Source organism: Sabethes cyaneus, chromosome 3, assembly GCF_943734655.1.
Source record: "Sabethes cyaneus chromosome 3, idSabCyanKW18_F2, whole genome shotgun sequence".
In the NCBI taxonomy this organism is placed as follows: Eukaryota; Metazoa; Arthropoda; class Insecta; order Diptera; family Culicidae; genus Sabethes; species Sabethes cyaneus.
The window spans coordinates 38,536,856-38,563,048 of record NC_071355.1 but is presented as its reverse complement, the minus strand read 5'-3'; the positions used below and the strand labels follow the sequence as shown (position 1 = coordinate 38,563,048).

Below are 26,193 nucleotides of genomic sequence, written 5' to 3'. Positions count from 1 at the left end.
AAATCGAAGCAGTGAAAAAATGGCCGATCCCTTCCACTGCGGATGAAGTCAAGCGATTCGTTGCTTTCGCAAATTACTATCGGAAGCACATAAAAGACTTTGCTAGGCTTTGCACACCGTTAAACAAGTTGACCAGAAAGGGTGTAAAGTTTGAATGGAGTAGCGAATGCCACAACTCATTCGAGAATTTAAAACAATGTTTTATAAATCCACCAGTACTGGATTACCCGGATCTAACGGAGACCAACAAATTCAACTTACATACGGATGCGTCTGGATATGCGATTGGTGCTGTGCTATCTAATAGCAACGGCAAACCGGTTGCATATGCCAGCAAGACTCTGAATAAAGCCGAATCAAATTACAGTACGATAGAAAGGGAGTTATTGGCTATGGTGTGGGCTATCAAGCATTTTCGACCATACCTGTATGGAAGAAGATTTGAAGTCTACAGTGACCATAGACCATTAGTTTACCTTTTTACTTTAGCTGACCCCTCCAGCAGATTAACAAAATTCAGGTTAGCTTTAGAAGAATATGATTTTGAAGTAACTTTCAGGAAAGGAAGCGAGAATGTGATAGCGGACGCGTTGTCACGCATTTCGATTCAAGACCTGAAAACACTTCATGGGAAAACTGTTCTAGTCGTTACCAGAGCTTCGAAACTTAAAGGCGAAAAAGCGAATGACGATAGGACTGATCAACCTTCGTCTAAACAAGACAAATACGTTAAAATGGTAATGAAAGATAACATAAAAAGCATGCAAATCTCCACAGATGTAATTGAAATTCCCCTCAAAAGGACACAAATTGACCTACGGGCAATGTTGTCGAAGGTGGCGGAATATTCAAAAATTAATAATATAAAATATATAATCATCAAAAATAATAAGGAGACATATGACGTCATTAAAAAATATGAAGAACTACAGATATATGGTCGACCATCATCAGTAAAAACATTACCAATTTTAATAAAAATCGGAGAGCAAATAGAAGAAGTAACAGACGAAAGGTCAAAGCTTTTAATACTAAACGACTACCATATATTACCGACAGCGGGACATGCGGGTATTAGACGCACACTTGCAACTATAAGCAAAAGATATTTTTGGAAAAACATGAAATGCGATGTAGAGAATTTCATTAAAAAATGCAAGCAATGCCAGATATCAAAAGTTGGAAGATGCGGAAAAACTCCAATGATCATTACGACAACAGCAAGCACAGCATTTGAAAAAATCTACGTAGATTTGGTTGGTCCTTTGATACCTACCAATGGATACGAATATATACTAACAACGCAATGCGAGTTAACAAAATTTATAACCGCAACACCGATACCTAACAAGTCAACAGAGACAGTAGCTAAAGCATTCGTGGAGCATGTTATTTTAAAATATGGTGTTCCACAACGAATTGCGTCGGATAGAGGAACAGAGTTTATGTCGAGTTTGTTTACATCCATTGCCAAATTATTGAATATTCAAAAACTAAATTCTACAGCTTACCATCATGAAACTATAGGTTCTTTGGAGAACACACACAAATGTTTAGGAAACTTTTTACGCATCTATTGTAACGAAAAATTATTTTCTTGGGTACATTGGATACCATTTTACACATTCGCATATAACAATACCGTTCACACTAACACTGGATACACACCTTTTTATTTAGTATTCGGAAAAAATAGTAACATGCCTTCAAATTTAACAAATGATAATCCAGTGCCTATTTATGACATAGACAACTATAGCAAGCAATTGACGTTAAAGTTACAAGTATGCCATCAAGAAATAAGAGAAAACCTTCTTTCTAGCAAGATGAAAAGAACAATGAAAAATAACTTAAACATTGTACCAAAATGTTATAACAAAGATGACTTAGTCCTAATTAAAAATGAAATAGGTAAAAAATTGGACAATAAATTTATAGGTCCATACAGAGTAGTAGAGGACATAGACCCAAATATAAGGGTAGAGATCAATGGTAAAGAGGATATAATACATAAAAATAGAATAAAAAGTTATAAGGAATGAATATAATAATACATATAATTTGAAACAATAGGACGTGTGGTGGACGATTGTTTCATAATGAGTTCTTTCAAATTACATGGGAATAATACGCATTATATAAATCCTAGTTCATATTTCCTTGTTTAGTTTAAAAATTCTTAACTATAGATAACAATTTTTAAAAAATGTAAATAGGGCGTGTGGTGGACGCTCATGATTGAAATGGTTCAGCGCGACGCGGATCGGTTATGCTGTATAAGCGTAAACGGACTGTACCGCGTCGAACGGTGACAATTATACGCTGACACAGCGCATAGCGTAAAACGTACGACACATAGCATAGGAAGAAATATTTCAGTACAATATAGTCGAGAACGACACGTTACGAGGACCACATCTAGTATTCTTACTCCAAACCGAACCGCCATATCCCAAGAATATTGCAAGGCATTGTCGTTATTCTACAGCCAGAAAAACTTGCCTGACCTGCAGAAATTTTGTAGAATAACATTTGTCATGCCGTCCTACACAAATACATGCGCGTTAGCTTCGTAAACATTGTTGTGATTTTTAGTTCGGACGATGAAAAATTTTGTTGGACGGATTTTAAAACGGTACGACGAATTCTAGCAATAAAGTCAGTTGCGTAATTTCAATAATATGCTTTAATAGTCGCTTTTCAGTGATTTCAAAGTTCACGGATCGGAAGGTAAGTGTGTTTTAGTCAAATCAGTACAAGAACTTTTGGAGTATTCACTAAATCCATCCAGCAAATGATGAAAATTAGAATGGCTTTCCTTATTATGACGGGAATTAGAAAAAGACCCTAACACGTTGTGAAAGAAACTTTTGTGTACATGAAAGTTGCATAATCGCACCCTTCAGACATAGCGTGCCCTAGTAGTTGGAAAGTGCATAAGCACATTATTTGACTTAATGCAGCAGGCACTACACGTCGTGGAAACGTGGTGAAACTGCACTTTCGGTAAATCCGAGCAAAACATCTATCTTCTTATTTTCAAGACATAGAAATACCAATGGAGCTCGCACTCTTCGCTTTTACGATTCGGATGTTGATGTTGTGAACGAGGTGAAGTACGTGGGGTTGATTCTCAACTCTAAGCTTGACTGGTCCACAAATATTGATTTCCGAATTTTAAAAAAGCGTGCATGGCCTTTGGGCAATGTAGACGAGCAATTGGTAAATGGTAATTCTTGGGGGCTTAAACCCAAATACATACACTGGTTATACACGGTCATTGTCAGACCAATACTGGCGTATGCTTGTCTTGTATGGTGGCAGAGAGGGGAAGTTGTGACTCTCCAGACAAAGCTAAACCATCTTCAAAGGATGTGTTTAAGGCGGAACCGAAAGTGGCTAACGTTATTGTGTTAGTGCGACAAACACTGTACTGTACATCTCATGTATTCGTTAAAAACCTAAACGTTTATTTGAATATTGCATTAGTATTGGTAATATATGTCAATCGTTGGGTGGTTACTGCACTATGTTTCAAGCTGAAATCTGTGCAATTACGTGCGGAGCTCAGTTTGCACTGATAGGCAAGAATATCTACTTCTGTTCTGACAGTCAAGCCGCTATAAAAGCCCTTTGTGCGGCTAATTCTAAATCTAAAACAGTCATCGCCTGCCACACCCAATTAGAAGAACTAAGCATTCTAAATGCCGTTCATCTGGTTTGGGTTCCTGGCCATTCTGGTATAACCGGAAATGAATGGGCTGATGAACTAGCAAGATCTGGAGCAGAAAAGTCGGTTTTCGGACCGGAACCTGCTTTACCAATTGCGGCATGTTGGATAAAACAAAAGATTCGATCTTGGTTTTCATCTGAACATGTACGTTATTGGGAAAATCTTGAAACTTGTCGTCAAACGAAAAGTTTCATTGTTAAGCCTTGTGAGAAGGTTGCGAAATTTCTTTTGCAACACTCAAAGGTAAATTGCAGTATTCTTGTCAGATCACTGACTGGTCACTGCAGACTAAATTATCATATGGCATATAAATCATATAAATTATCATTGTAATTTATGTGAATTCGACTACGGTACACCATATCACGTAATTTGCAACTGTCCTGCAGTAGCACAATTGCGTCATAGGATCTGTGGATCCTACGTCTTAAATGAATCGGATTTTAGGAAACTAAAATTACGAGACATTTTGATGTTTCTCACCGAAAGCGGTATTGAGCTAGAAGCTCTTATTTACCATGAGTATACCTCCCAGGGGGTGTACTTTTGATAAGTTAACTACCAAGGATTGCAGTATCCCCTCGGGGGTACAAAAATCTCTCGGTATGTATGTGTTTGTGTTTGTCTAAATTCCTCATCCACCCCTTCATATCCCTCCTGTTTTCCTTCCCGTCCTCATCAGGTAAATGATGACACGGGCAAGATGAGCAAGGCACAAATCTTCCACATGATTGTGAGGAACGTGCTGCTCGAGCCAAAGATGCTGATACCTGATACCTGGGGTCGATAAAAGGATGGCAGCCTTAGACTAAGGAATGGTATTGGGTATAACCTACGCAACGGCTTCATTGATCTATGTCCAAATTATGAAAGAACGACGTTGTACATATATTTGTTTCGTTTTTAATGAAAAATATTAAGTAATTTTTGGAAATACCTATCTAATAGTTTTTTTTTCTTCATTTTCATACTTGGCCGGTGTTTAGTCAGACCAAGCCAAGTGACAAAACTTTGATTTCGAGAAAAACGCGTTCAAAGTTTGCTGCTCTGTATGGTTTATAACAATCAATCGTTCGAAATCATCTCATAACTCGCTGGCTGTTTGCAACATTTATGTAGTCTGATTAGAGTAAAATGTACAGGTATACCTCGATATAAGACAGCCTCGTTATAAAACAACCTCGATATAAGACAATTCGATATAAGACAATTTTGTCTTATATCGAAACAAATCCCTTTGACATAGCTGATAACGATACCAGAGCTGATTTTCCATTCTGAAATCGGTGCCATGAAGATGTTCATTATTTCAAAATAACCCCAAAAATAGTAAAAAATAACAATAACAAATAATAAATAACAAATAACAATAATAAATAGTTCAAAAACCGTAAACACATAACACAGAGCAAAACTGGCGACCGCTAATGCATTTTATTTTTAAAAAAACCATGTTTCGATATAAGACAATTTCGATATAAGACAACTTTTAGAAATTATAAATTGTCTTATATCGAGGTATCCCTGTACATATCTTAGAAAATTCTCGATCATTTGCTGTCATTAACTATTTTTTTTTTATTTTTTTTTATTTTGCGTCTTGGTCTGGTATGATTTAACACCGACCACTAGTGACCACAACCACACCTAGCGATGGCAGGACAATTCAAGGCTATGTGGACGAAGTACTTCTACCATTCTACCAAAGGAATTCGGACTTCTGAAGACTTCAGGCCATTCAACAAACCTCTCTTGGTCGGCTGTGATTACAACGTCCATTACAATTTGGGGCAGTTCGGATTTCGGATGTCAACAACAGTGGTGAGTATACCTACTTGAGCACCTTACTCCTGCTCCTGACAAATGTCAATATATTTATGAAATTTTTAAAATAAATCCATTTTTCTAAATGGACATGAGGCATTAGATCTTTCTCCGTACAAACCTGCGACAGTCGGAAAGATACAACACTGACATGGTGATCCAAGGAAAAGCACATGAAGCTCCTTCAAATGATGTTTGTCTAAATTTCTGACTTTGCACCAAAATGACATTTCATACTTTAGCTTCGAGGTACGATGCTGGTCTAACAAGCCAGTCCTCGTATATTCGAATCTCGGCTAGGCGGTGCTGCCTGCACTAGCCCCGTAACTGTCTTGTACTCTAACAGCCGGCTGGGCAGTCTGTCGATAGAGACGGGTAATGCCTAAAGACGGTTATGCCCAAGGTTTTGCTTTTTTACTTTAGCTAAACTGGACACTGCACAAAAGTAATTACAACGTAGAACCACAATCCATTTCATTTCCAACTGTTTACTAACTAAACGAATAGAATGCCGTGGGGTAACCCCAGATCCAAACGGTATTTTACCCGTATTCATATAGAAAGCACCCGGAATCATGTCCAAGCTCGTCCACTTTTTTCAAGCCAGTAAACAAACAAATATAGGTACACCACCGAAATTAGGCAAATTGATAACTGTTAATTTACCGACTGGAAGTAGGGAAAACGGATCGAAAGTTAAATTACTTTTTTTAGTTTCAAGCTAGAAATTACGCGTGCAGGCTTTATTTATGTTTAAATGAACTGAAACCACGCACTCTGCTGGTTGCATTTTTAGTAAGGTTACAATTATAGAACAAGCGTGCCGAACGCTGCGAAACTGGTTAGATGAACAAAATCGTGCTTAATACGTTGACGCAATGTAAAAATTATGAGAGAAACTTCTATGCCAGCTTAAATTATCCCTTGAGGCTGCTCATTCCGGCACGCATAATCTCATCCACCAGCAGTAGATTGCTGGCTATGACGGTGCACGAATTGAGGATTTGCTTCTTGACGATGTAGTTATCGAACACGCCCATATCTACCGGTTTCATCGGCTCTCCGGTAGACAGATCTAGCCCAATAGGATCTCCGTCCAGGCGACTTTCCTCCTGCAGCCGAACAATGGTATCCTGCGCGTCGTAGCCGCTGTTTACGGCCAGAACCTTCGGAATGACGAGCAGAGCATCAGCGTACGCCTGGATGGCTAGACGAGTTTTTCCTTTCACATCTTTCGCGTGTTCCTTCAGTTTATTATGAACTCGAACTTCCAAAGCTCCAGCTCCCGGCACCAGCTTACGATCTTCCACTGCGTTGTGAATGGAGCGAAGTCCATCACGAACAGCGTCCTTGATTTGTGTCAACGTGTATTTGTTGGGTCCCTTCATAAGAATCGTCACCGATTGCGGATTCTTGCAGTCCTCCACAAAAGTATACTTATTCTCTCCAAGAACGTGTTCATAGACCACTCCAGCATATCCAAGGTTGGTCTCATCCATGTTGTCGAAGGAGTTAAGGGCCACGCCACCGCAGGCCAACGCCAACCGTTCCATGTTGCGACGCTTAGCTCGTCGCAAAGCCATAATCCCTTCCTTGGCTAACATATCCAACGACATCGGATCGATACCTTTCTGATTAATTACAACAAAGCTCTTATCAGTTCCTTGGCAAACCTTGCGCTTAAGCTCGATGACCTTCTTGACACGTTCTTCAATAAACTCCCGCTCCGCAAGGACAAACTTCTCACGCTCTTCAGCCGTCTTGTAGAAAAACCCTGAGTTGACCTCACTCTTTTCATATTCCATTGAGACATTGCATGTCAGAATGTAGGCATTTTCTAAGCGTTTTGGCATATCCGGATGACGGGAGCCATGATCCATTACGATTCCCTTAACCAGCTGCGTATCGGTGGCCGATTTATGCTGCATCTCCATCAACTCGACCATATGTAAATCCACTGGCTTTCCCTCCGTTCGAATAGCCAAGATAGCATCAACACAGACTTCCGTCAACAGATCAGCCAGCTGTGGGTGAACCTTGGTCCTCAGTGAGGTGCGAGCAATGTTGAGCAAGCTTTCCCTGTTCACCTCAATCGGACAGGCCATCTCGTCTAAAATTTGCAGAGCCTGTGCTCGTGCTTGATCGAATCCCTCGGCTAAGATTCGTGGATGCAGCCCGTCAGCGATGTACATATCCGCCTGTTTGAGTAACTCTCCGATAATCAATACCGTCGACGTAGTTCCATCGCCGGTCATATCATCCTGCGCAGTACTGGCCCGTGCAATCAGCGATGCCGTCGGGTGCTGAATCTGCATTTCATGCAGCAGCACGTTTCCATCCTTCGTGATCTTGATGTCACCGGCACCGGAGACCAACCTTTGAATAAAAAAAAATAACACGCAATCGAGGTTATGTTCAATGACTCACTCATAAGACGCTGTATGATAGGAATTTCAGATAGTTTCCTGGCAAAGTCAAAATTTCTCACTTTCCCTAATATTGTACAATAGTAAAAATTTAATCTTAATGCATTATAATCATTATAATGGAAAAAACAGTTCCACCTGAAGCGTAGGCGTACAACCCGTGGCTACTCACATTTTCATCGTTCCCTTTGGACCGAGATTTGTTCGCATCACATCCTGGATGCCTTTGGCTGCGCCGATGTTAACGGCCAGTGCCTGTGCGGCACGGGCAAATTCCGCTTTCGGGTTTAACAGACTGATTGAAGCCATTTTCACAGATATTCAGCCAACAACGAGTATTTCAATGCTGCTTCAAACACGATACACCAGTAAAAAGCAAAGAAACGGGACGATTTTTCATGCGCAACGAGAAAAAAAGGTGCGTGTTTGACAGCTTGACTGGAGCGCGTTCACTGTGATTTGCACTGAAAAGTATTTTTGTACGATTTTCTTGGATCTTTCAAGTTTCATCGAACATAGAGCTTGCTAAGCCCAGTGCAAAAGGCTACAAAAACTTATCGTTTATCACTCAAACGTATGTTTTTTTACCGGGGTATAACTGGGGGAAAACAAAAACAAACGTGTAAAATCAATGTAAAATCTAACAACAGCAACAACAAATCGCTCGTCGATGTGTGCGTACGATAAACGTCAGCAAGCTCTATTGGGTTTGTTTCGGCCCAAGTAACAACGGTAGGTGAATTGCAAGAGCAATGGCTTGGCTTAAGGTGATCAAAGCTGCATAAAGCAGGCACTCAAATGGTGTTTAAATAAGCGATGTTTAAGCTACTTTAAGTTTTTCAAACCAGTTCTCTCCCAAGAGCTGATAAACAAACTTAATAGCGGATTTTTCTACTATAGTCTAGGTTGCAGTTGAAAACCGTAACAATCGACTTGCGACGTATAAAGTACGGGGGAAGGGGGAGGGGGGTTCAGCAGGTTTCTAAACTCAGCCTTTGCCTTTTCTTTCGCCCACAAATATACTTTGTGAAAGTTATCGTCCTTTTATGGTGATTTTTTAAGCTAAAAAAACAAAATAATTAAGAAAGGCAGTAAATTTGTGATGAAATATGGCCATTCTATTGTTTAAAAAAGAAACAAAAATATGTATAAAATTTGAATTTGAGACACTTTTACATTAAATTTACCATAAGTTTCAATGTCCACAATAAAAACTGTTGTAGACGCCATTCTTTCTATCCAGCTTTTTACGCGCTATAATGGCGGACGCTATAAAATGTGTTCGTAATATGCGTAATAACACTAGTAAGGAGATCCAGCGGCGCATCCAGGCGGGAAATCGGGCCTACTTTGCCCTTCGCAAAACGCTACGATCAGGAAGCATACGCCGCCGCACGAAGCTAACAATGTACAAAACCATTATTAGACCGGTAGTTCTTTATGGACTTGAAGCCGTGACGCTGCTTACGGAGGACATACGCGCCCTTGCCGTGTTTGAGCGGAAAGTGCTGCGGACGATACTTGGCGGAGTACAAACTGAAAGCGGAGAGTGGCGGAGGCGTATGAATCACGAGCTACAGGCACTGCTTGGGGATACTCCCATCGTACATCTAGCGAAAGTCAGCAGGCTACGGTAGGCCGGACACGTCATAAGGATGCCGGACGACAGTGCGACGAAAATAATCCTCTTCAACAACCCCACCGCCACCAGGAACAGGGGGGCCCAACGTGCACGATGGCTCGACCAGGTCGAAAGGGATTTGCGACCTCTGAGACGACTAGGAAATTGGCGACGAGTGACCCAAGACCGCGAGTTGAATGAAGACGAGTGCTTGAAACAGCACGAGCCACCCCGGCTCTGTGCTGCTGAAGAAGAAGAAGAATATGCGAACAATTTTTTTGACAACTCTGCATACATCAAATCTTGACGTCTACCAGTGGTTTGTTTACAAACAAATAAATTTCAAATTTGTTACGCTAACAACCAAGTTTTATTTTGAAAAATCAAAAAATAAACCATTTTCGTATAACTAATTCGAAAAAATGAACGCGACCGTCATTGGTAAGCTCTCCGCCTATGCGAATGCGCTGCCGGCAGCAGAACAGGCAAGATATATCGCAAAAATAAAAGCCATAAATTTCACGGATCCATACGAAGCCACCTTGAACAACACGGATTTTCCCACTACGGTAACAACAGGCCACATAATAGAATATCTTATAAAAGAAGCATTGTCATCTTCCGGAAAACATGAAAAAAACATGCGAAGCATTGAAGCCTACCGGAAATTTGAATCCGGATTTATCTCAAACGTCGCAGGTGGTTTAATTAACAACTTACATGTCGTGCGAGGAACGGTAATGATAATGAATGTTTTAAAGAAAACTAAGTACAGTGGACCCCCGTTCGTTTGAACGATTCCTCATGCAAACTAACGGGGTTAGTTTTTAATTTGAACAACTGGTAACCCTAAATATGCTGGAACTTGTGTGAAATGGCTGCCCTGCTCTTTGTTATTGTTTTGGTGGCTTGATTCAGTTGGCAGTTGCAAGCAGCGAATATTCATTCTCCGATTGGATTTCTACCATAATCGTTGGGAAAACGCAATGTGAAGCAGATTAAACACGCTAGATCAGCACAAACAAATCGTGTTTATGTGCATTGTCTGCATAAGCAAATGATGTCATATTGAGTATGACGTTTGAACCATTTTTAATTTGCACGTCGTGCAAACCAACGGGGTTCAAATTAAAAAGTGTTCAGATTAAAAATGGTCAAACGAACGGGGGTCCACGGTACTATATTAAATTGGTTTCAGGTGTACCATTCCATGAGGTTGAATAAATCTTTGTGAACCACATGGATACTTATTCAAAAAGACGGTAACATCCTCTGCGCGCATTGTCACTGCGTAGCCGGCGTTAGCAAGATGTGCTCCCACGTCGCAACTTTATTATACGCTTTGGCTAACTTACATTTTATGACCACAACGTATAAGATTTGTTGGTTTAACTATTACGCCACTTGCTTTTTTGACTATTTCACTTCACAGTTGAGTGTAACAGAGTTACCATCATATTGGGCACGTCCAGCTAAACGTATAAAAGATTATCTCTACCACCCAGTAGAAGAAATCGACTACGGGTTCAAAATAACCAGAACGGATGACATAATAATCCATGCCGACCGTAGAAGTTTCGTCTCCTTTGTGTCCAGCTTGGTGAACGATGATGCTGAGCCAGTAGCTGTTAAAAAGTTTTGTGGTGATAATAATATCACGTGCAACACTTGTCGTTCAGACGGAGTTCCGGATGAAATCTTCTTAAATAGAAATATTTTGCTGGCAAACTGGTTCGATCCAGCCTACGAGGGAGAAAGCTTGGAGAGTATCAAAAGAGTATGCAATATGGTCTTGATCAATATCTCCGCGTCAGAGATACAGCAGATCGAGGAGCTTACAAGGCAGCAAGCGCGAAGTCAGCTGTGGCATTGGGTAAGGATTGGTCGAATTACAGCTTCACTAATGAGTGAATGCATCCATGCATCATCAGTGATCGTGCCAAATAAAATGTCTCTCTTGAAAAAATCTGTCATCCCTATCTGTCAGAGCTTGACACGGAAGCATCCAGCTATGGCCGTAAAAACGAACCGAAAGCCAAACGATCGTTTAAAAAGGAGTTCAAGGATCACCGTGGTGTTAAATTTCACGAGTGTGGGATATTTATATATAAAGACAAGCCCTACCTGGCTGCAACGCCGGATTTCATTATGCAATGCGAATGTTGTGGAATAGCTACTGTTGAGTTGAAATGCCCTTATCGCCTTTCTAAGAAAAGCTGTTTTAACAAGCAGCTAAACGTAAGTAGTCTGGCAGAAGGAGCTAATGCGTTCTTAATATTAGACGGAGACAGCTTCAAATACGTGAAAAACATCCGTACTTTTTACAAGTTCAGGCGCAGATTGCCATTACAAAGGCTGACTATGGAACCTTATGCAGAGTTGTCAAAAAGATTCGCATATTACGAACACAATTTATAGCGTCCGCCATTATAGCGCGTAAAAAGCTGGATGCAAAATTTAATGCAAACGTGAATGTAAATTTGTTTTGGGTTGCCATCCTTCATTTTTCTCTTGCTTGCTATACAGACTATCAAGCTTTCCACGAGCGATAATGGCGGCTATTGAGCACAAGTGGGCACAATCTTTTGACAGGAGCGTCGAGTTCACTCTGACGGAGTTACTATGGAGACATCCATGATTGTTTGTTGTTCGAGTGTAAAAATGTAAACATTGTTTAATTTTCCAGATCAGCTGAAGAGGAATTATGTTCTTATTATGAACGGATAATAAGTTTTATGGATTGTGGCTTAGCAGTTTTCACAAACTTTAGTGAGAATGACTAAATACGCAACGGAAAGTTTCTCATCAAGCCGAGACGGTATTCGAGCAATTTGGCAATGGCTCGACCAATATGAAGTTAATGTTTGCCTCTGAGTGCACTCGAGTGTTTAATTCGCACGATTGCAATAAGTATTTTTAACCGATAATTTCAGGAAATTATGGCCGCAAACTACACTCAAAATATTCTGCACATAACTAATGGTAAATTTCCATATGAAATTCTAGATGATAATCATGTGCCGCATATAAACACAATCCGCCAAGAAATACACATAGATATTGTCGATTGCAAGGAAAATTGTACCATCCAAAGTGCGATATCGCTCATAAAAGTGCTATTTTGCATTAAATCGTTTCGGTATCTTCGGCGCACTTATTGCTTGGAATATGACGAAAAAGTGCGCCGAAGATACCGAAACGATTTATTGCAAAATAGCACTTTTATGAGCGATATCGCACTTTGGATGGTACAATTTTCCTTGCAATTGACAATATTATACGGATATGAATAGTATGTGCAGTTATACACATAAAAAATATACGCATGTGAATAGTATGTGCAAAAGTTTCGCGTACCCATAAATTAAAACTGTGTGGCCAATAAAGTTTATTGACTAGGCACATTGCAAAAATCTATGTGTGGGACACATAGAAACTATACGAAAAGTTTTCTCAGTGTAGAGGCGTCTCACTAGATTTATTTAAATATATTCACTGCAAATGCTGCAATCACTGCAAATATCGCTTTGCATCCACGGTTGCAGCCAATAAAAAAAATTTGCAGCAACAAAATCGCGCTTGCATTTTTGCAATGAATGCAAATGATGTAAAAAGCTAAGGCAAAATTGCGTAGTGAGACACCCCTTGGCTGCAAACCACTACAAAAGTTTGAATCCGTTCAGTTATGTTCCACTTCAGCTGATCTGCAAAATTAATCAATGTTTACATTTTTACACTCGAACAACAAACGATCATGGATGTTTCCATAGTAACTCCGCCAGGGCAAACTCAACGCTCCTGCAATGAATGTCAAAAGATTGTGCCCACTTGTGTTCAATAGCCGCCATTATCGCTCGTGGAAAGCTGGATAGTCGCGAAATTACCCAAGTAACCATAAAGCTTTATATCAATTCAATTGTAATGCTTTATAGTGCACTACAAAACATATAATATAATGTATAATTTTCTTACATGTACAATTAATGCCGTAATAAAGTGGAAAAGGGCCCCACTATTGTCAAATTAAAGCTGCATTGTAACAGCAATTGCTAAAGCACCATTACGGCGTGTATTAAACATCGTTTCGCCTGCATTATCGACATATCGTTATTTTTAGCTTGTTTGTGAAAAAATATAAAAACATCATTTTGCCCGGCATGTCAAAAGACAAAAATGAATATATTTTCATATTTATTTTTCAAATCCGCAGTTTCTAATACAGCTTGTCAAGCTATGCGTTCCATTATTTACGATGAATGAAACACATTTTATTTCGCATTTCAAATGTGTCCTTTAATTAGAATCAAGGATGGTTCGATCACTTTGACTCAATTTTGATTCATTTGACAGTACCGTCTCAGCTGAGCAAAATTTGACAATGTGATGTATGGGACATTTGTAGAAATAGTTTTTGCCTACATTTTTACTGAATCAAGTTTTGCTGTATCTTTTGTATTTACGGTGCTACAATGCTAGTACCTCTTTATTAACTAAATGAACGTTCATTTAGTTTAGAGTTACTAGCATTGTAGCGCCGTAACTACAAAAGATACAGCAAAACTTTATTCAGCAAAATTGTAGATAATAACTTGTTCTATAAATGTCTCATACATATCTTTGTCAAATTTTGCTCGGCTGAGACGGTACTCTCAAATGAATCAAAATTAAGTCAAAGTGATCGAACCATCCCTGATTAGAATCGAACCTTGGTGCGTGTATCCCTGCATCATTCATTTGCTGGCGCTTTTGACATCTCAACCACAGCTACTGTAGATGAGTGTGTTGTAATCAGTCATACTTAAATCGTCGTTCGTAGTTCGTTTTAGAATTCAATTGGTTGAAAAAAGACAGCAGCAGTTAGGTGAAACAGAGCATGAGCAGTGGCCGTAAATAAGCAAAAACGAAGTCAGGTATAAGAATTTTATTAACATTTACGGTACGTTTTAAAGATTTGTCCTAAAGCTTGTAAGCAACATATTGTAACATTATATACGCAAATAGTGTTTTTAATAATGCTAATTTACGATAATACTTAAACGCATTAGCAATGTTTATACAAAAGTTTTAACCATGCGAATTGCTGATATACCGCTGTCTGGTATTAGCGATGCCGAGCTACAGCCAATATGGGGTTATGCGTTAATGCTTGTGGTTACTTGGGTAGCAATCTTTATTGTCGACTCTCTAGTTTCTCTAATCCTTCCCAAACTTCGTTGAAGTTTTAAAAACAACTCTATTGGCAACTCTGCCCGGTAATGAACTGCATAATATAGCATTTTTCAGCAGCAGAGTTCATTATCTTTCGTCATCATCCAGTCAGTCAGTGCAGTGAAAAGCGAGTTTCGATACGGTTGAATTTTTTGATTCGTCGCGCGTTTGCCCTGCCCAAGTTAAAGGAAAGTGGTCGAGTTTTGTTCCGGAAGTTCTAGTCCCAGAGTTTCGCCAGCGATCCGCAGTGAAATTCGGCAGTAAGTGTCTCCGGGGGAGGACGAAAACTAACCCAACAAAACGAAGGAGTTGTTTCACATTCTCGCGGGACCTTGTGCGATTCGAATCCGGTTTCTCTTTACGGTTGTGTGTTTTTTTCGCCTGTGCTTCTTATGGGGACGAATTCCTCACAGCAGAGCTGATGACCAAATCATTGGCAGCAGCGGCGACGGAAAGCCAGCCCAGCCCCACTAGTGCGAGTGAAATGGCACTGCAGCTGGACAGAGCAGTTCGTGACAAGTGTAGTGTCGCAAGTGCGCGAGCCAGAGCGAGAGGGAAAAAATTAAAATGGCGTTTGTGGAATTTAATGAATTTTTATGAATGTTTTATTGTTTTTCGCTGCGTTTGCGGAATCGGAAACGGTGAAAGGCGATTCTTGAAGCGAATATTGGGACTGTCTGCCGACTGGTTTAAGCTGGAATGCTTTTGATAGTTGAAGGCTTTCCTGCGGATAGAATTCTGCTGGATTTAACAGCAGCTGCTGCCGTGGCAGGCTAAAGGCTTATCGTTATTTTTTTGCAGACAAAATTTCTCTTCGGCTCAGGGTATTATGCATGCATAAGAAAAATATTGTTCTTCAAAGTAAAGAATAAAGCTGACGTTATATAATGGTATACTGCATAGGAGAATTTGATTCTCGATTTTGGTTTCGCTCCTGTTCATAACTTACGCAATTTTAGTTTGAGTCATCTTTAGAAGAATATCAGCGAAACGAAGCGTACAAGAAAAGGTCAATGGCTACCGAGGGATGTGTGCGGTCGGATGCAGTTGTCAAACGAATTATCGATTTTCCACTGGCAGACGGACTGTCCAGCTGGCTTCAGCCGGAAAAATGGTACATCCAATAGAATGGAAATTTTTCTAGCCGGTCTTCCATAGAAGTCATTACAGAACAATTTTTTCTTGCTATTTTGGTTTAACCTAAAACTGTGGCTACGTGTGTTACTAATGATTTGATAAAAAAAAATGTATTTTGATATTTACCGTTATCTGTCGTGCGATTTTATCTCTAGGGGAAAAAGAGAAAAATTGAAACTGATAACTGGTTTGGCTGGAGATTTTCTTGGCCAGGCGATAATAACGGAATGACAACATAAATGATTTTTGATATAAGGTGCGTGAACAGTTTTACAATCATACATTTCTGGCATAATTAATTGCAATTCGATAGTTCCTGAAGCAGGCGAACTGGACCGCACTGAACCTAAATACACATGGGTTAGCCTGTTCTAAACGTATATTTTTCGGCCAACTATTTTTACCATGTTATACCCGGTTTTAAACTGAAAGATCTGTAGATGTACAAGACGGTTGGTGATAAAAAAAAACCCTACCGAATGACCAGTATCTAAGGTCGAATGACCAAAATAATGACAAGAAGATTTCTTCCAAAAATCTTTAAAAACGTTTTGTTTGGGAAGTCAATATCATAGATAATTGCAACTAACGTTTACACGCGAGTGCTTGAATCGGTTTTTGTTTTCGCTATTGTCTGCATATTTTTTATCACTTCTGGATTCCGCAAGGCAGTCATCTCGGACCATTGTTTTTGTTTCTAGCTATTTCAAAATGTCGTCCCTAAAGGTCCTCGGTTTTCAGTGCTGCAGGGAATATGATCCATAGTTGCCCGAGCCCCCATGAAACCTGTTTGGTACTTCGATTATTTCGACAGCGTCGACACTGTTAAAGAAGCCATAGATCGAGCAAAGCAGGTGCGGTATATTCACCAGCGAGGTGGGTTCGAGATACGGAACTGGGTTTCCAATTCCCCCAAAGTGCTGCAGAGTCTGGGTGAGCAAAAGTCAGCTCTGTTTGTGCACTTCACCCAGGATAAAATGACGATGAAGGAACGCGTGCTGGGAATTACGTGGAACCAGGTTGGTGATGAATTCTAATTCTCGACGCAGCTTCGTGATGAGCTTCTTCCGTATCTACGTGGGGACAAACAACCTACTAAACGAATGGTACTCAGCTGCGTAATCAGCTTTTTCGATCCCCCGGGCATGCTCTCACCGTTCACTATCCACGGGAAGATCATTGTGCAACACTTATGGCGAAGCGGCTGTGACTAGGACGAAGAGATCGGCAGCGACTGCTGGGATATGTGGAAGCGTTGGACAGGTCTGTTGTCGGACGTAGAAAGCGTTCGTATCCCCCGTTGCTATCTCGGCGATTCTCTTTCCTCCATTGTCGAATCAATCGAGCTGCATGTCTTCACCGATGCCAGCGAACATGCGTACGGATGTGTTGCGTATTTGCGTGTAGTAGTTGAGGGAGTAGTGCGATGCAGTCTGGTCATGTGTCGGTCCAAAGTAGCCCCGCTGAAACGCCAGTCGGTTCCCCGGCTGGAGCTGATGGCCGCCGTCCTAGGTGCGCGGTTGAGCGAAACCATCCTGACAACGCACACACTCAAAATCGACAGGTGTGTTTTCTGGAAAGACTAAGACCGTGTGCAGTTGGATCCGCTCTAATCAGCAAAACTTCAAGCAGTTTGTTGCGTTCAGGATCGGAGGAATCCTGGAACTGACACGAGCGACGGATTGGCGGTGGATTTCAACGAAGCTCAACATTGCCGACGTCCTGACCAAATTGAGTCGGAATCCGATACTACAGAGCGTCAGTGAGTGGTTCACCAGTCCATCATTCCTGCACCAGTCCGAAGATCAATGGCCATCTACCGATACGCAGATTGGTGACACCACCGAGAAAGCAAGGGGGTTGGTGCTGTTTCACGAAGTGATCAACGACGAAAGATGTTCCCGATGGATTACCTTGCTGCGGGGAACAGCATATGCATTGCGATTTATAAGCAACTGCATTCGCAAAAAGAATGGTAAGCGGATTGTCACGACAAAGGCGACAGAAAAGCAACGGCTGCTGATCAAAGCTCAGTACTCTTCGGTCCAAAAGCCTCTTAGCCAGGAGGAATTCTGTTCTGTGAAAACAAGCGCAGTTCGACGGTTTTCCAGACGAGCTGCCTGTGTTGACGACAAACTTGACACTGAAGCCAGAGCAGCAACCCGAAAGGTTAGCGAGATCCAGCAGCATCTATAAGTTAACACCGGTCCTAGTTCAGGACGGAATTCTACGGATGGGCGGCCGAATGGAGACGTCGACCGGCATACCGTTCGATAAGAGACTTCCCATCATCTTCCCTCGAAAGCATGGGCTGACGGGAAAGCTAATTCAAGTTTACCACGAGAAATTTGGACATGCCAATCGGGAGACCGTGGTGAATGAGCTTCGCCAGCGGTTCTGGATCCCGAGCATCCGAAGTAATTTTCCAAGTAACGCGACAGTGCATTTGGTGCAAAGTGCATCGCTGTCTTCCAGTAGCTCCGCGGATGAGTCCGCTTCCGATCCAGCGGGTAACATCATAGCTTTGGCCATTTAGCGCGGTGGGCATAGACTATTTGGGTCCCATCGAAGTGACCGTCTACCGGAAGAAGATGAAAAGGTAAGTCGCAGTGTTCACCTGCCTAGCCATACGCGCGATACACCTGGAAGTCGTCCATACTCTCAGTACCCAGTCTTGCAAGATAGCCATCCGAAGGTTCTGCAAAGCACTTGGAGCTCCGACAGAAATCTTTTCGGACAATGCTACGTGCTTCCGAGGTACCGCCAACGAAATGCAGAAAATCCACTACGGATGCGCAGAAGCTCTAGGGAGCGCATCGACAGCATGGCATTTCACTCCGCCAGCCACCCCGCACATGGGCGGAATATGGGAGCGGATGGTGCGGTCGGTGAAGGAAAGTATGAAAGCGTTGGATGATGGACGCACCCTCACAGATGAAGTGTGCTGCTGACGGCCCTTGCGGAGACGGAAGACGCGATTAATTCTCGACCGTTGACGTATATGCCGCAGGAACCAGGCTTGGGAAAGGCGGACCAAAGAATATCTGTCAACTATCAATAAGTGGACAAAGTGGTTCGAAGACCAGTAGCCGTTGGAGGTGAATGATCTGGTATTCATCGTCGACGGGAAGAACCGGAAGTGCTGGACCAGAGGCATCGTCGAGCTGGTGTTCCAGGGAGCAGACGGACGAATCAGGCAAGCGAACGTCCGAACGGCTGAAGGAATATTCCGTCGTGCTGTAGCCAACTTGGCGGTGCTTGAGGTAGGTTACGGTAAATTCGGGACTTCCGGAAGACCCACCGGATGTTACGGGCCGGGCTGGGATATGTTGAGCGCACCGTGCAGCCCGACGGTGTAAAAGCCGAAGGTGAAACAGTATGAACCCTTTCAACTGGCAGCGACTTGACAGCGGGAAGGAATCAAATCAAAAAGGAACTATTACGATAATGAGTGAGAAAATTTGTACACTTTCGTAAGATATTGTACACTTTCGGAAGATTATTTGCAAGATTAGTGAAGATTGGAGTCGAAATTGTTATACCTATTTAAAAAAGAAGTGGTTTCGAAGGAATGCTTAGTGGCAGTTAATGATTATTCACCTGTAAGTAGCTGAAAAGAGAAAATATAAATCAATATTAATAGCAATATTCGTAAAACCTTACCTACAGCAACCGTGGTTCCTGTTGTATGCAACCTGCGAAGAAAAGAATAGTAAACAAAAAAAATCGTAGGTAAATTGATCAGATTAATAGAATAACCAGTAATTAATTAGTGAACTATAAAATAAGATTCAGGAAGCAGGCAAAAACAATAAGATTGGTAAAAGAAATCGTGAGTGCACGGAGGGAAAAACATAGGCGAAAACTATTTATTGTGAGTTGTAAAAAGTTGGGAAAGAAATATTTTGTAACATTAATAAACTTCCAAATTTCAGTTTGAGCTGTACAACAAAATACTGCTACAAAAAAGGTTTACCGTTCTATCCGAACAGTAGTGCTGTTTTCAGCGTTTCTCAGCCATATTTATAAACCTCTGCCGGTAGACGGTCCTTACACAGGGTGTCGATTACCTGGAAAATCAGGGAAAACCTGGAAATGTCAGGGAAATTCGTTTCAACCTGGAAAAGTCAGGGAATGTCAGGGAATTTCATTTGAAGTCAGGGATTTTTGGCATGGGAAGAAAATATACCGGAAAAGTTATGGCATCGCCTTCAAGTATCCGGCACCTTTTTATTTAAGGTCATTGCGTGTGCCCAAATCAAATAGAATATGACATGTTATTTTTACTTGCATTCTGCTATTCTGCTGTGTACAAATCAACGGTTGGATCGATTTGATCGGTTTTGGGTTTAAAGCGAAGGGCTAACAATCTAATTGATTATTATTAATATTTTTTGGATTCCTCGATATTAATGGAATATTTAGATCAAAAGTTGTGTATAGAAATTTGCTTCTTTTGTACAGATGTACATAAAAAGTTCATACCAGATTGGTGGATGTTGACACGCAAACCGCATACTTTGATGGAAGAATCCTTCTTCTGTTTTCACTGCGGCCAATTCAGCAAGATTGTTAAAACACTCGTCGATGCTTGGAGAACAAATATTCATTTATGTTTAGAAAAAAACAGCATTTAAAACAAGCAAATTTTGCCTCTAGATAATTCCAAACTTCCGGACCGAGATCGGACAGTAATTGGAACGAGGACTAATCAAACTGTACCAAGATCAGTCTGTAAAAATTAGCTACGATATTCAACCTGAACGAGTCAGAACCCGGAATTTAATTTTTATTCTCATGTCGAACACTAGTGAAAACCCACGCTTTAAGCATATTCGAATGAAAGACCATCTCAGCCTCAACATTCTGACAACAAATCAGTCTTATCTTTGAAACTAGACTGCGAGCAGAGAGTCGATAGAGTCGCAAACCCGAAATTTTCCTGAATATCAAAAGTTGGCTGCAAGTACCTAGGTCGAATAAAAGCAAATAATGCAACGATGCTGCGTTGCTCGATTTATCGTTATGTCATTTGTCATCAAAAGTTTTTAAATTCCTGACGAACAATTATTTCCGTAAATTTTCCCAACAAATCGAAATAGCTGCTCAGACAAATCGGGCTTGGGGTCAGAAAGTTTCTTCTAATCAACTTCTTCAACAACAACTTCTATATTTATTGTTTTGCATAGCTAAATGTTTGAAACGGATTTACCTATTCATTACATGTGATCAAATAGACAAAACGGCTTATCCCACCACCTTTTGGCAATTGGATAAACCAGCAGACTACTTTCATTTTTCCGAAAAGACATCTTGCAATTTTTATTTAGCTCAATTCTTTAATTTCGATGTGCGTTAATTAAGTTCGAATTAGTTTTAATTTTGCACATAGAAATTTCGCATTGAAAGATGAAAAGGAAAAACGAACTTACTAGAAAATAATAATTTAAGAGTAAACAACCAATTAAGCCAAATGAACACTTTAAAAAGGGAAATTAACGAGATATTTTGCGTCTGAATTTTTTTTGAAATATATCTGGAAAAACCTGGAAAAGTCAGGGAATTTTATTTTCACTGAATAATCGACACCCTGTAAGCGGCTTTATCGGTCTTCAGTATCCCAAGATCTCGTTTGATTTAATTAGAGATCAGGTGCTAGGACATTAGTATCTTCCATAGGCACTCCCAGGTTAACCTTCAGCCTTCTTTTGCAACTTCACCATTAGGAGGGAATCTTTTTTGAGGACATATACACTGAATTTTTTTTTCCGGTTTTCTAATTCCAACGGTGAAAATTTTTGGAGGGAGCCTGGTCCCCTAGGCACCCTCTATAGCTATACCAATGGTCGTAGCAGGAAATCTTTGTTGGTAATACCAGTGCAGTCTTCGCCAAATTATTTAGAAAACTCAAATTGAGACTCACCAGCTATTCATAGACTTTGAAGCGGCGTACGATTCGGTTAAGCGAGAAAAATTGCAGTGGATTTTGCTTGAACATAGTTTTCCAACAAAACTTATTAGGCTAATACGTGCACCCTTCCATGGTTCAAAGCCAAACGTCAGAATAGTCAGGGAAATAATGGACTCATATATGACGTTAGACGGTTTGAAGCAAAGTGACGGGCTATCGAGTTGATGTGATGGAGTTACCGGCGGTTAAATATCACGCTGCAAATTGTAATCCAAAGAGTGTTGATAGTTACCTGTTGACATCGTGGCATGCAATTTTGAGACGATAACGGAATCGCGGCGTACGATTCAGTTGAACGAAACGAGCTGTGTCAGATTATGCTTGAACATGGTTTTCCAACAAAACTGATTAGGCTGATATGTGCTACCCTTGATGGTTTAAAATCAAGCGTCAGGATAGCGGGTGAGACATCGGACTCGTTTGTGACGTTAGATGGTTTGGAGCAAGGTGACGGACTATCGAACTTGCTGTTCAACATTGCATTGGAAGGTGCTATTCGAAGGGCCGGGGACGACATCGATATTATCGGTGTTAACCGAAGAGCTGTGGAAGAAGCGTACGCGCATCTTAAGGAGGAAGCTGCGAGGATAGAGCTTGTCATAAATTCTACCAAAACGAAGTATATGGTGGCTGGTAGAGAGCGTGGTAGCCCTTCGGGTGTTGGAACTGCGGTGGTGATAGATGGAGATACTTTTGAAGTGGTCGACGAATTTGTTTACCTTATTGGTACGTTAGTGACATGTGACAACGATGTGAGCCGTGAAGTAAAAAGGCGAATAGCGGCTGCCAACAGGGCCTTCTACGGATTACGTAGCCAGCTGAGGTCCCGTAGCCTACAATTCCGTACAAAACTCGCGCTCTATGAGACGCTAATTCTCCCGGTGATACTCTACGGCCACGAAGCGTGGACGTTGAAAAAGAGCGACCGACGAGCTCTTAACGTTTTCGAGCGTAAGATCCTGCGATCAATTCTTGGCGGCATATTAGACGAAGGAATGTGGTGCAGGCACATGAATCATGAAATTTACCAAGTGTACAAAGATGTGGATATAGTGAAGCGACTAAAATACGTCAGGCTACAATGGGCTGGCCATGTAGCAAGGATGCCGGATGAGAGACCAGCGAAAACAATATTTAGCAGAGAACCCGATAGAGGCCGATGACTTCGAGGCAGACCCCGTACTCGTTGGATGAGCGCTGTTGACGAGGATGCTAGAACAACCGGTGTTAGGGGCGACTGACGAGTGGCAGCCCAAGACCGAGTTTTCCTTTGCTTCGGGCAGTTTTATTAAGTTATCCGGTGGTCAGTCCTGATATGTGTAGGGGCGAGGGAGGGAATCTAATCACAAACGAGCACGAGGTGGTCGACAAATAAAAGCAGATCTTCGATGAACACCTCGATGGCGAAGTCGCAGAAGGAGGCGGAACAAAAATTAACCTAGGAGCGCCCATGGAAGATAGTAATGTCCTAGCACCTGATCTCCAAGATGTCAAACGAGAAATCGGGCTGCTGAAGACCAATAAAGCCGCTGGGAAGGACCGCCCACCGGTAAAGCTTTATAGACATGGCGGAGAAACGCTAGCAAAGGCTCTACACTGGGTTATTTCGAGGATTGGGGACGAGGAAAAGTTACCTAGAGGAATGGATGGAAGGAGTGGTTTGTCCCATCTACAAAAAAGGTGATCGGCTAGACTGCTGCAACTATCGTGGTATTACGCTGGTAAACGTTGCCTACAAGGTACTCTCCCAGATCCTGTTATGCCGGTTGTCACCGATAGTACAAGGTTTCGTAGGGAATTATCAGGCGGGTTTCATGGGGGCTCGCGCAACTACGGACCAACTATCCGACAGATCTTGCAGAAATGTCAGGAGTACAACGTGCCTACGCATCACATCTTTATTGATTTCAAGGCAGAATACGATACAGTCGATCGAGATAAGCTATGGCAGATAATGCACGAATACGGTTTTGCGGACAAACTGACGCGACCGATCAGAGCTACATTGGATCGAGTGATGTGTTTCGTACGTATCTCTGGGATACCTTCGAGTCCCTTCGAGACGCGGCGAGGGTTGAGACCAGGTGACGGTTTATCCTGCATGCTGTTCAACATCGCTCTTGAGGGGGTGATCCGACGAGCGGGCATCGAAACGAGAGGCACGATTTTTACCAAGGGTAGCCAACTTCTAGGCTTTGCAGATGACTTCGATATCATAGCCAGGAACTTTGCGACGGCGGAGGCAATCTACGCCAGACTGAAAGCGGAGTCTAGGAGAATTGGCTAAAAATAAATGCGTCGAAGACCAAACACATGAAAGGAAGAGGCTCAAAGGAAACAAACGCGCGTCTCCTACGCACGGTAACCGTTGATGGCGATGAACTAGGAGTGGTAGAGGAGTTCGTGTATTTGGGCTTGCGGTGACCGCGGACAACAACACTAGTAAGGAGATCCAGCGGCGCATCCAAGCGGGAAATCGGTCCTACTTTGCCCTTCGTAAAACGCTGTAATCAAGAAGTGACTATAATAATAAAAAAAAGTTATCCAATACGTGTTGAGACTCCTGATAGAATATCTTGAGTTTAGTTGGATCTAACACTACATTTCTTTTACACACTTCTATCGATCGACAACTTCCCATTTATGTCATATAATAAAGTTTTTTCGAGTACCCTCTAGAACAGCGGCTCCGAACCTTTTTTAGATTTGCGAGATTCCGAATACCTACTATTTTGCTGCAAGCTAATTTTTGAGTGAACCCTTATAATGGGAAATACTGTTCTAGAACGAATCAAAGTCTCTTGCATGTAATGTAAAATATTCTTTCATTAGTTCAAAACTCCCTGTCTTCCCTGTAACTATATGGAACGATGTTTTCGTTTCGCACATCCAGGTGCTGCCCTTCCGCCACTATAATAGGTATATGTGGTGGTGGCTATTATACATTATCAACAGATGCGAGGTCTGTTGTGTTGTGAGTTATGCAAATAAAGAGACCTTGCATTGGCAAGTACGCCGCCGATGATGACTCATCGGGCGCTCGCGTCATCGCACGTTCGTTATCGCGTTACCACTGTACCTACTGTACTAATGTGCCGGTCGCGCCTCGCGCAAACCAAGCGATTGATTGTGAATAAAAAAACCGCATTTTTGGCGGTGCTTAACCGAGTTTATCAACCGCAAACAAGTTCAGTTAATTTCTAAGTCATTTTTTCGCTTTTTTTCTAGGATTTGTTATTTTGTTATTGTTACTGCCATTGCGCACCGGTACGGATAGACAGAGAACGGGGGAGTGCGAGAACGAAAACTGCATAGCCGAGGTGACACAAGATGCAGACGATAAAGTGCGTCGTGGTGGGCGACGGTGCCGTCGGTAAAACCTGCCTGCTGATCTCCTACACGACAAATAAGTTTCCGTCGGAGTACGTTCCGACCGTGTTCGACAACTATGCAGTCACGGTGATGATCGGTGGCGAACCGTACACCCTGGGCCTGTTTGATACTGCCGGTAAGTCACTTGTATGTTGTGGTATGTTTTACTACTATCAGTAACGAGTACTAGCAGAAATGAGGTTGAACGTTGGGTCTACCTTCGCTCCAGTCCGGCAAACTTGAGCGAGCGAATGGTTAAGAGTTAAGCAAATAATTGAAAGTCATGAGCGTTTACGAAAACAAAATTCAATCAGCGCTCGGCGGCGGTGCCGCCACTTGACTCGACTCATCAATTCAAGACACGCCCACGTTGCGTGATTCTTTTTTCAATTGAAGCAAAACCATACAGTGCAATAACGGCCATCCATCCGGGCATGGCTTCGAAAAACAATCGGCGATCGGATTTTTCTCCACTTGTGAAGATTTTGCTAACCTCGTGACCCTCTCCGTTTCATTCCAGGTCAGGAGGATTACGACAGGCTGAGGCCCCTGTCCTACCCGCAGACGGACGTCTTTTTGGTGTGTTTCTCCGTAGTCAGCCCAAGTTCGTTTGAGAATGTCAAAGAGAAGGTAAGTCCAGCGTACATAACTGAATCCAACGAATGAAGCTCAGAGTCATTCCGTCACTTTTAGTGGGTTCCGGAGATAACGCACCACTGTCAGAAGACGCCGTTTCTGCTAGTCGGCACCCAGATCGATTTGCGGGACGAACAAAGCACACTGGAGAAGCTGGCCAAAAACAAACAGAAGCCGATCACACTCGAGCAGGGCGAGAAGCTGGCCAAGGAACTGAAGGCGGTCAAGTATGTGGAGTGCTCAGCGCTGACGCAGGTGAGTTAGT

The 26,193-nt window shown here is 41.9% G+C and overlaps 3 protein-coding genes across 3 annotated transcripts in view; 2 read left to right on the top strand and 1 right to left on the bottom strand.

Annotated features, from left to right (window-relative positions):
• Positions 1-6,276: 6,276 nt before the first annotated feature.
• LOC128741229 (T-complex protein 1 subunit zeta) lies at positions 6,277-8,376 on the bottom strand. The gene is made up of 2 exons (XM_053836875.1): positions 8,156-8,376; positions 6,277-7,933 (listed from the first exon to the last, which is right to left on the bottom strand). Exons 1-2 carry the CDS (start codon positions 8,290-8,292, stop codon positions 6,475-6,477), a joined length of 1,596 nt encoding a protein of 531 aa, XP_053692850.1. The 5' UTR covers positions 8,293-8,376; the 3' UTR covers positions 6,277-6,474.
• A 6,555-nt stretch (positions 8,377-14,931) lies between these two features.
• Positions 14,932-26,193, top strand: part of LOC128739289 (cdc42 homolog) — a 30,752-nt gene continuing 19,490 nt past the window's right edge. Inside the window, exons 1-4 of the mRNA XM_053834768.1 lie at positions 14,932-15,072; positions 25,149-25,428; positions 25,813-25,922; positions 25,986-26,183. Of these exons, the coding sequence (XP_053690743.1) occupies positions 25,251-25,428; positions 25,813-25,922; positions 25,986-26,183 (486 nt within the window). The 5' untranslated portion in view covers positions 14,932-15,072; positions 25,149-25,250. The remainder of the gene's footprint in view (positions 15,073-25,148; positions 25,429-25,812; positions 25,923-25,985; positions 26,184-26,193) is intronic.
• Positions 16,729-18,485, top strand: LOC128739478 (uncharacterized). The gene is made up of 4 exons (XM_053834971.1): positions 16,729-16,968; positions 17,164-17,513; positions 17,596-17,924; positions 18,061-18,485. Exons 1-4 carry the CDS (start codon positions 16,729-16,731, stop codon positions 18,483-18,485), a joined length of 1,344 nt encoding a protein of 447 aa, XP_053690946.1.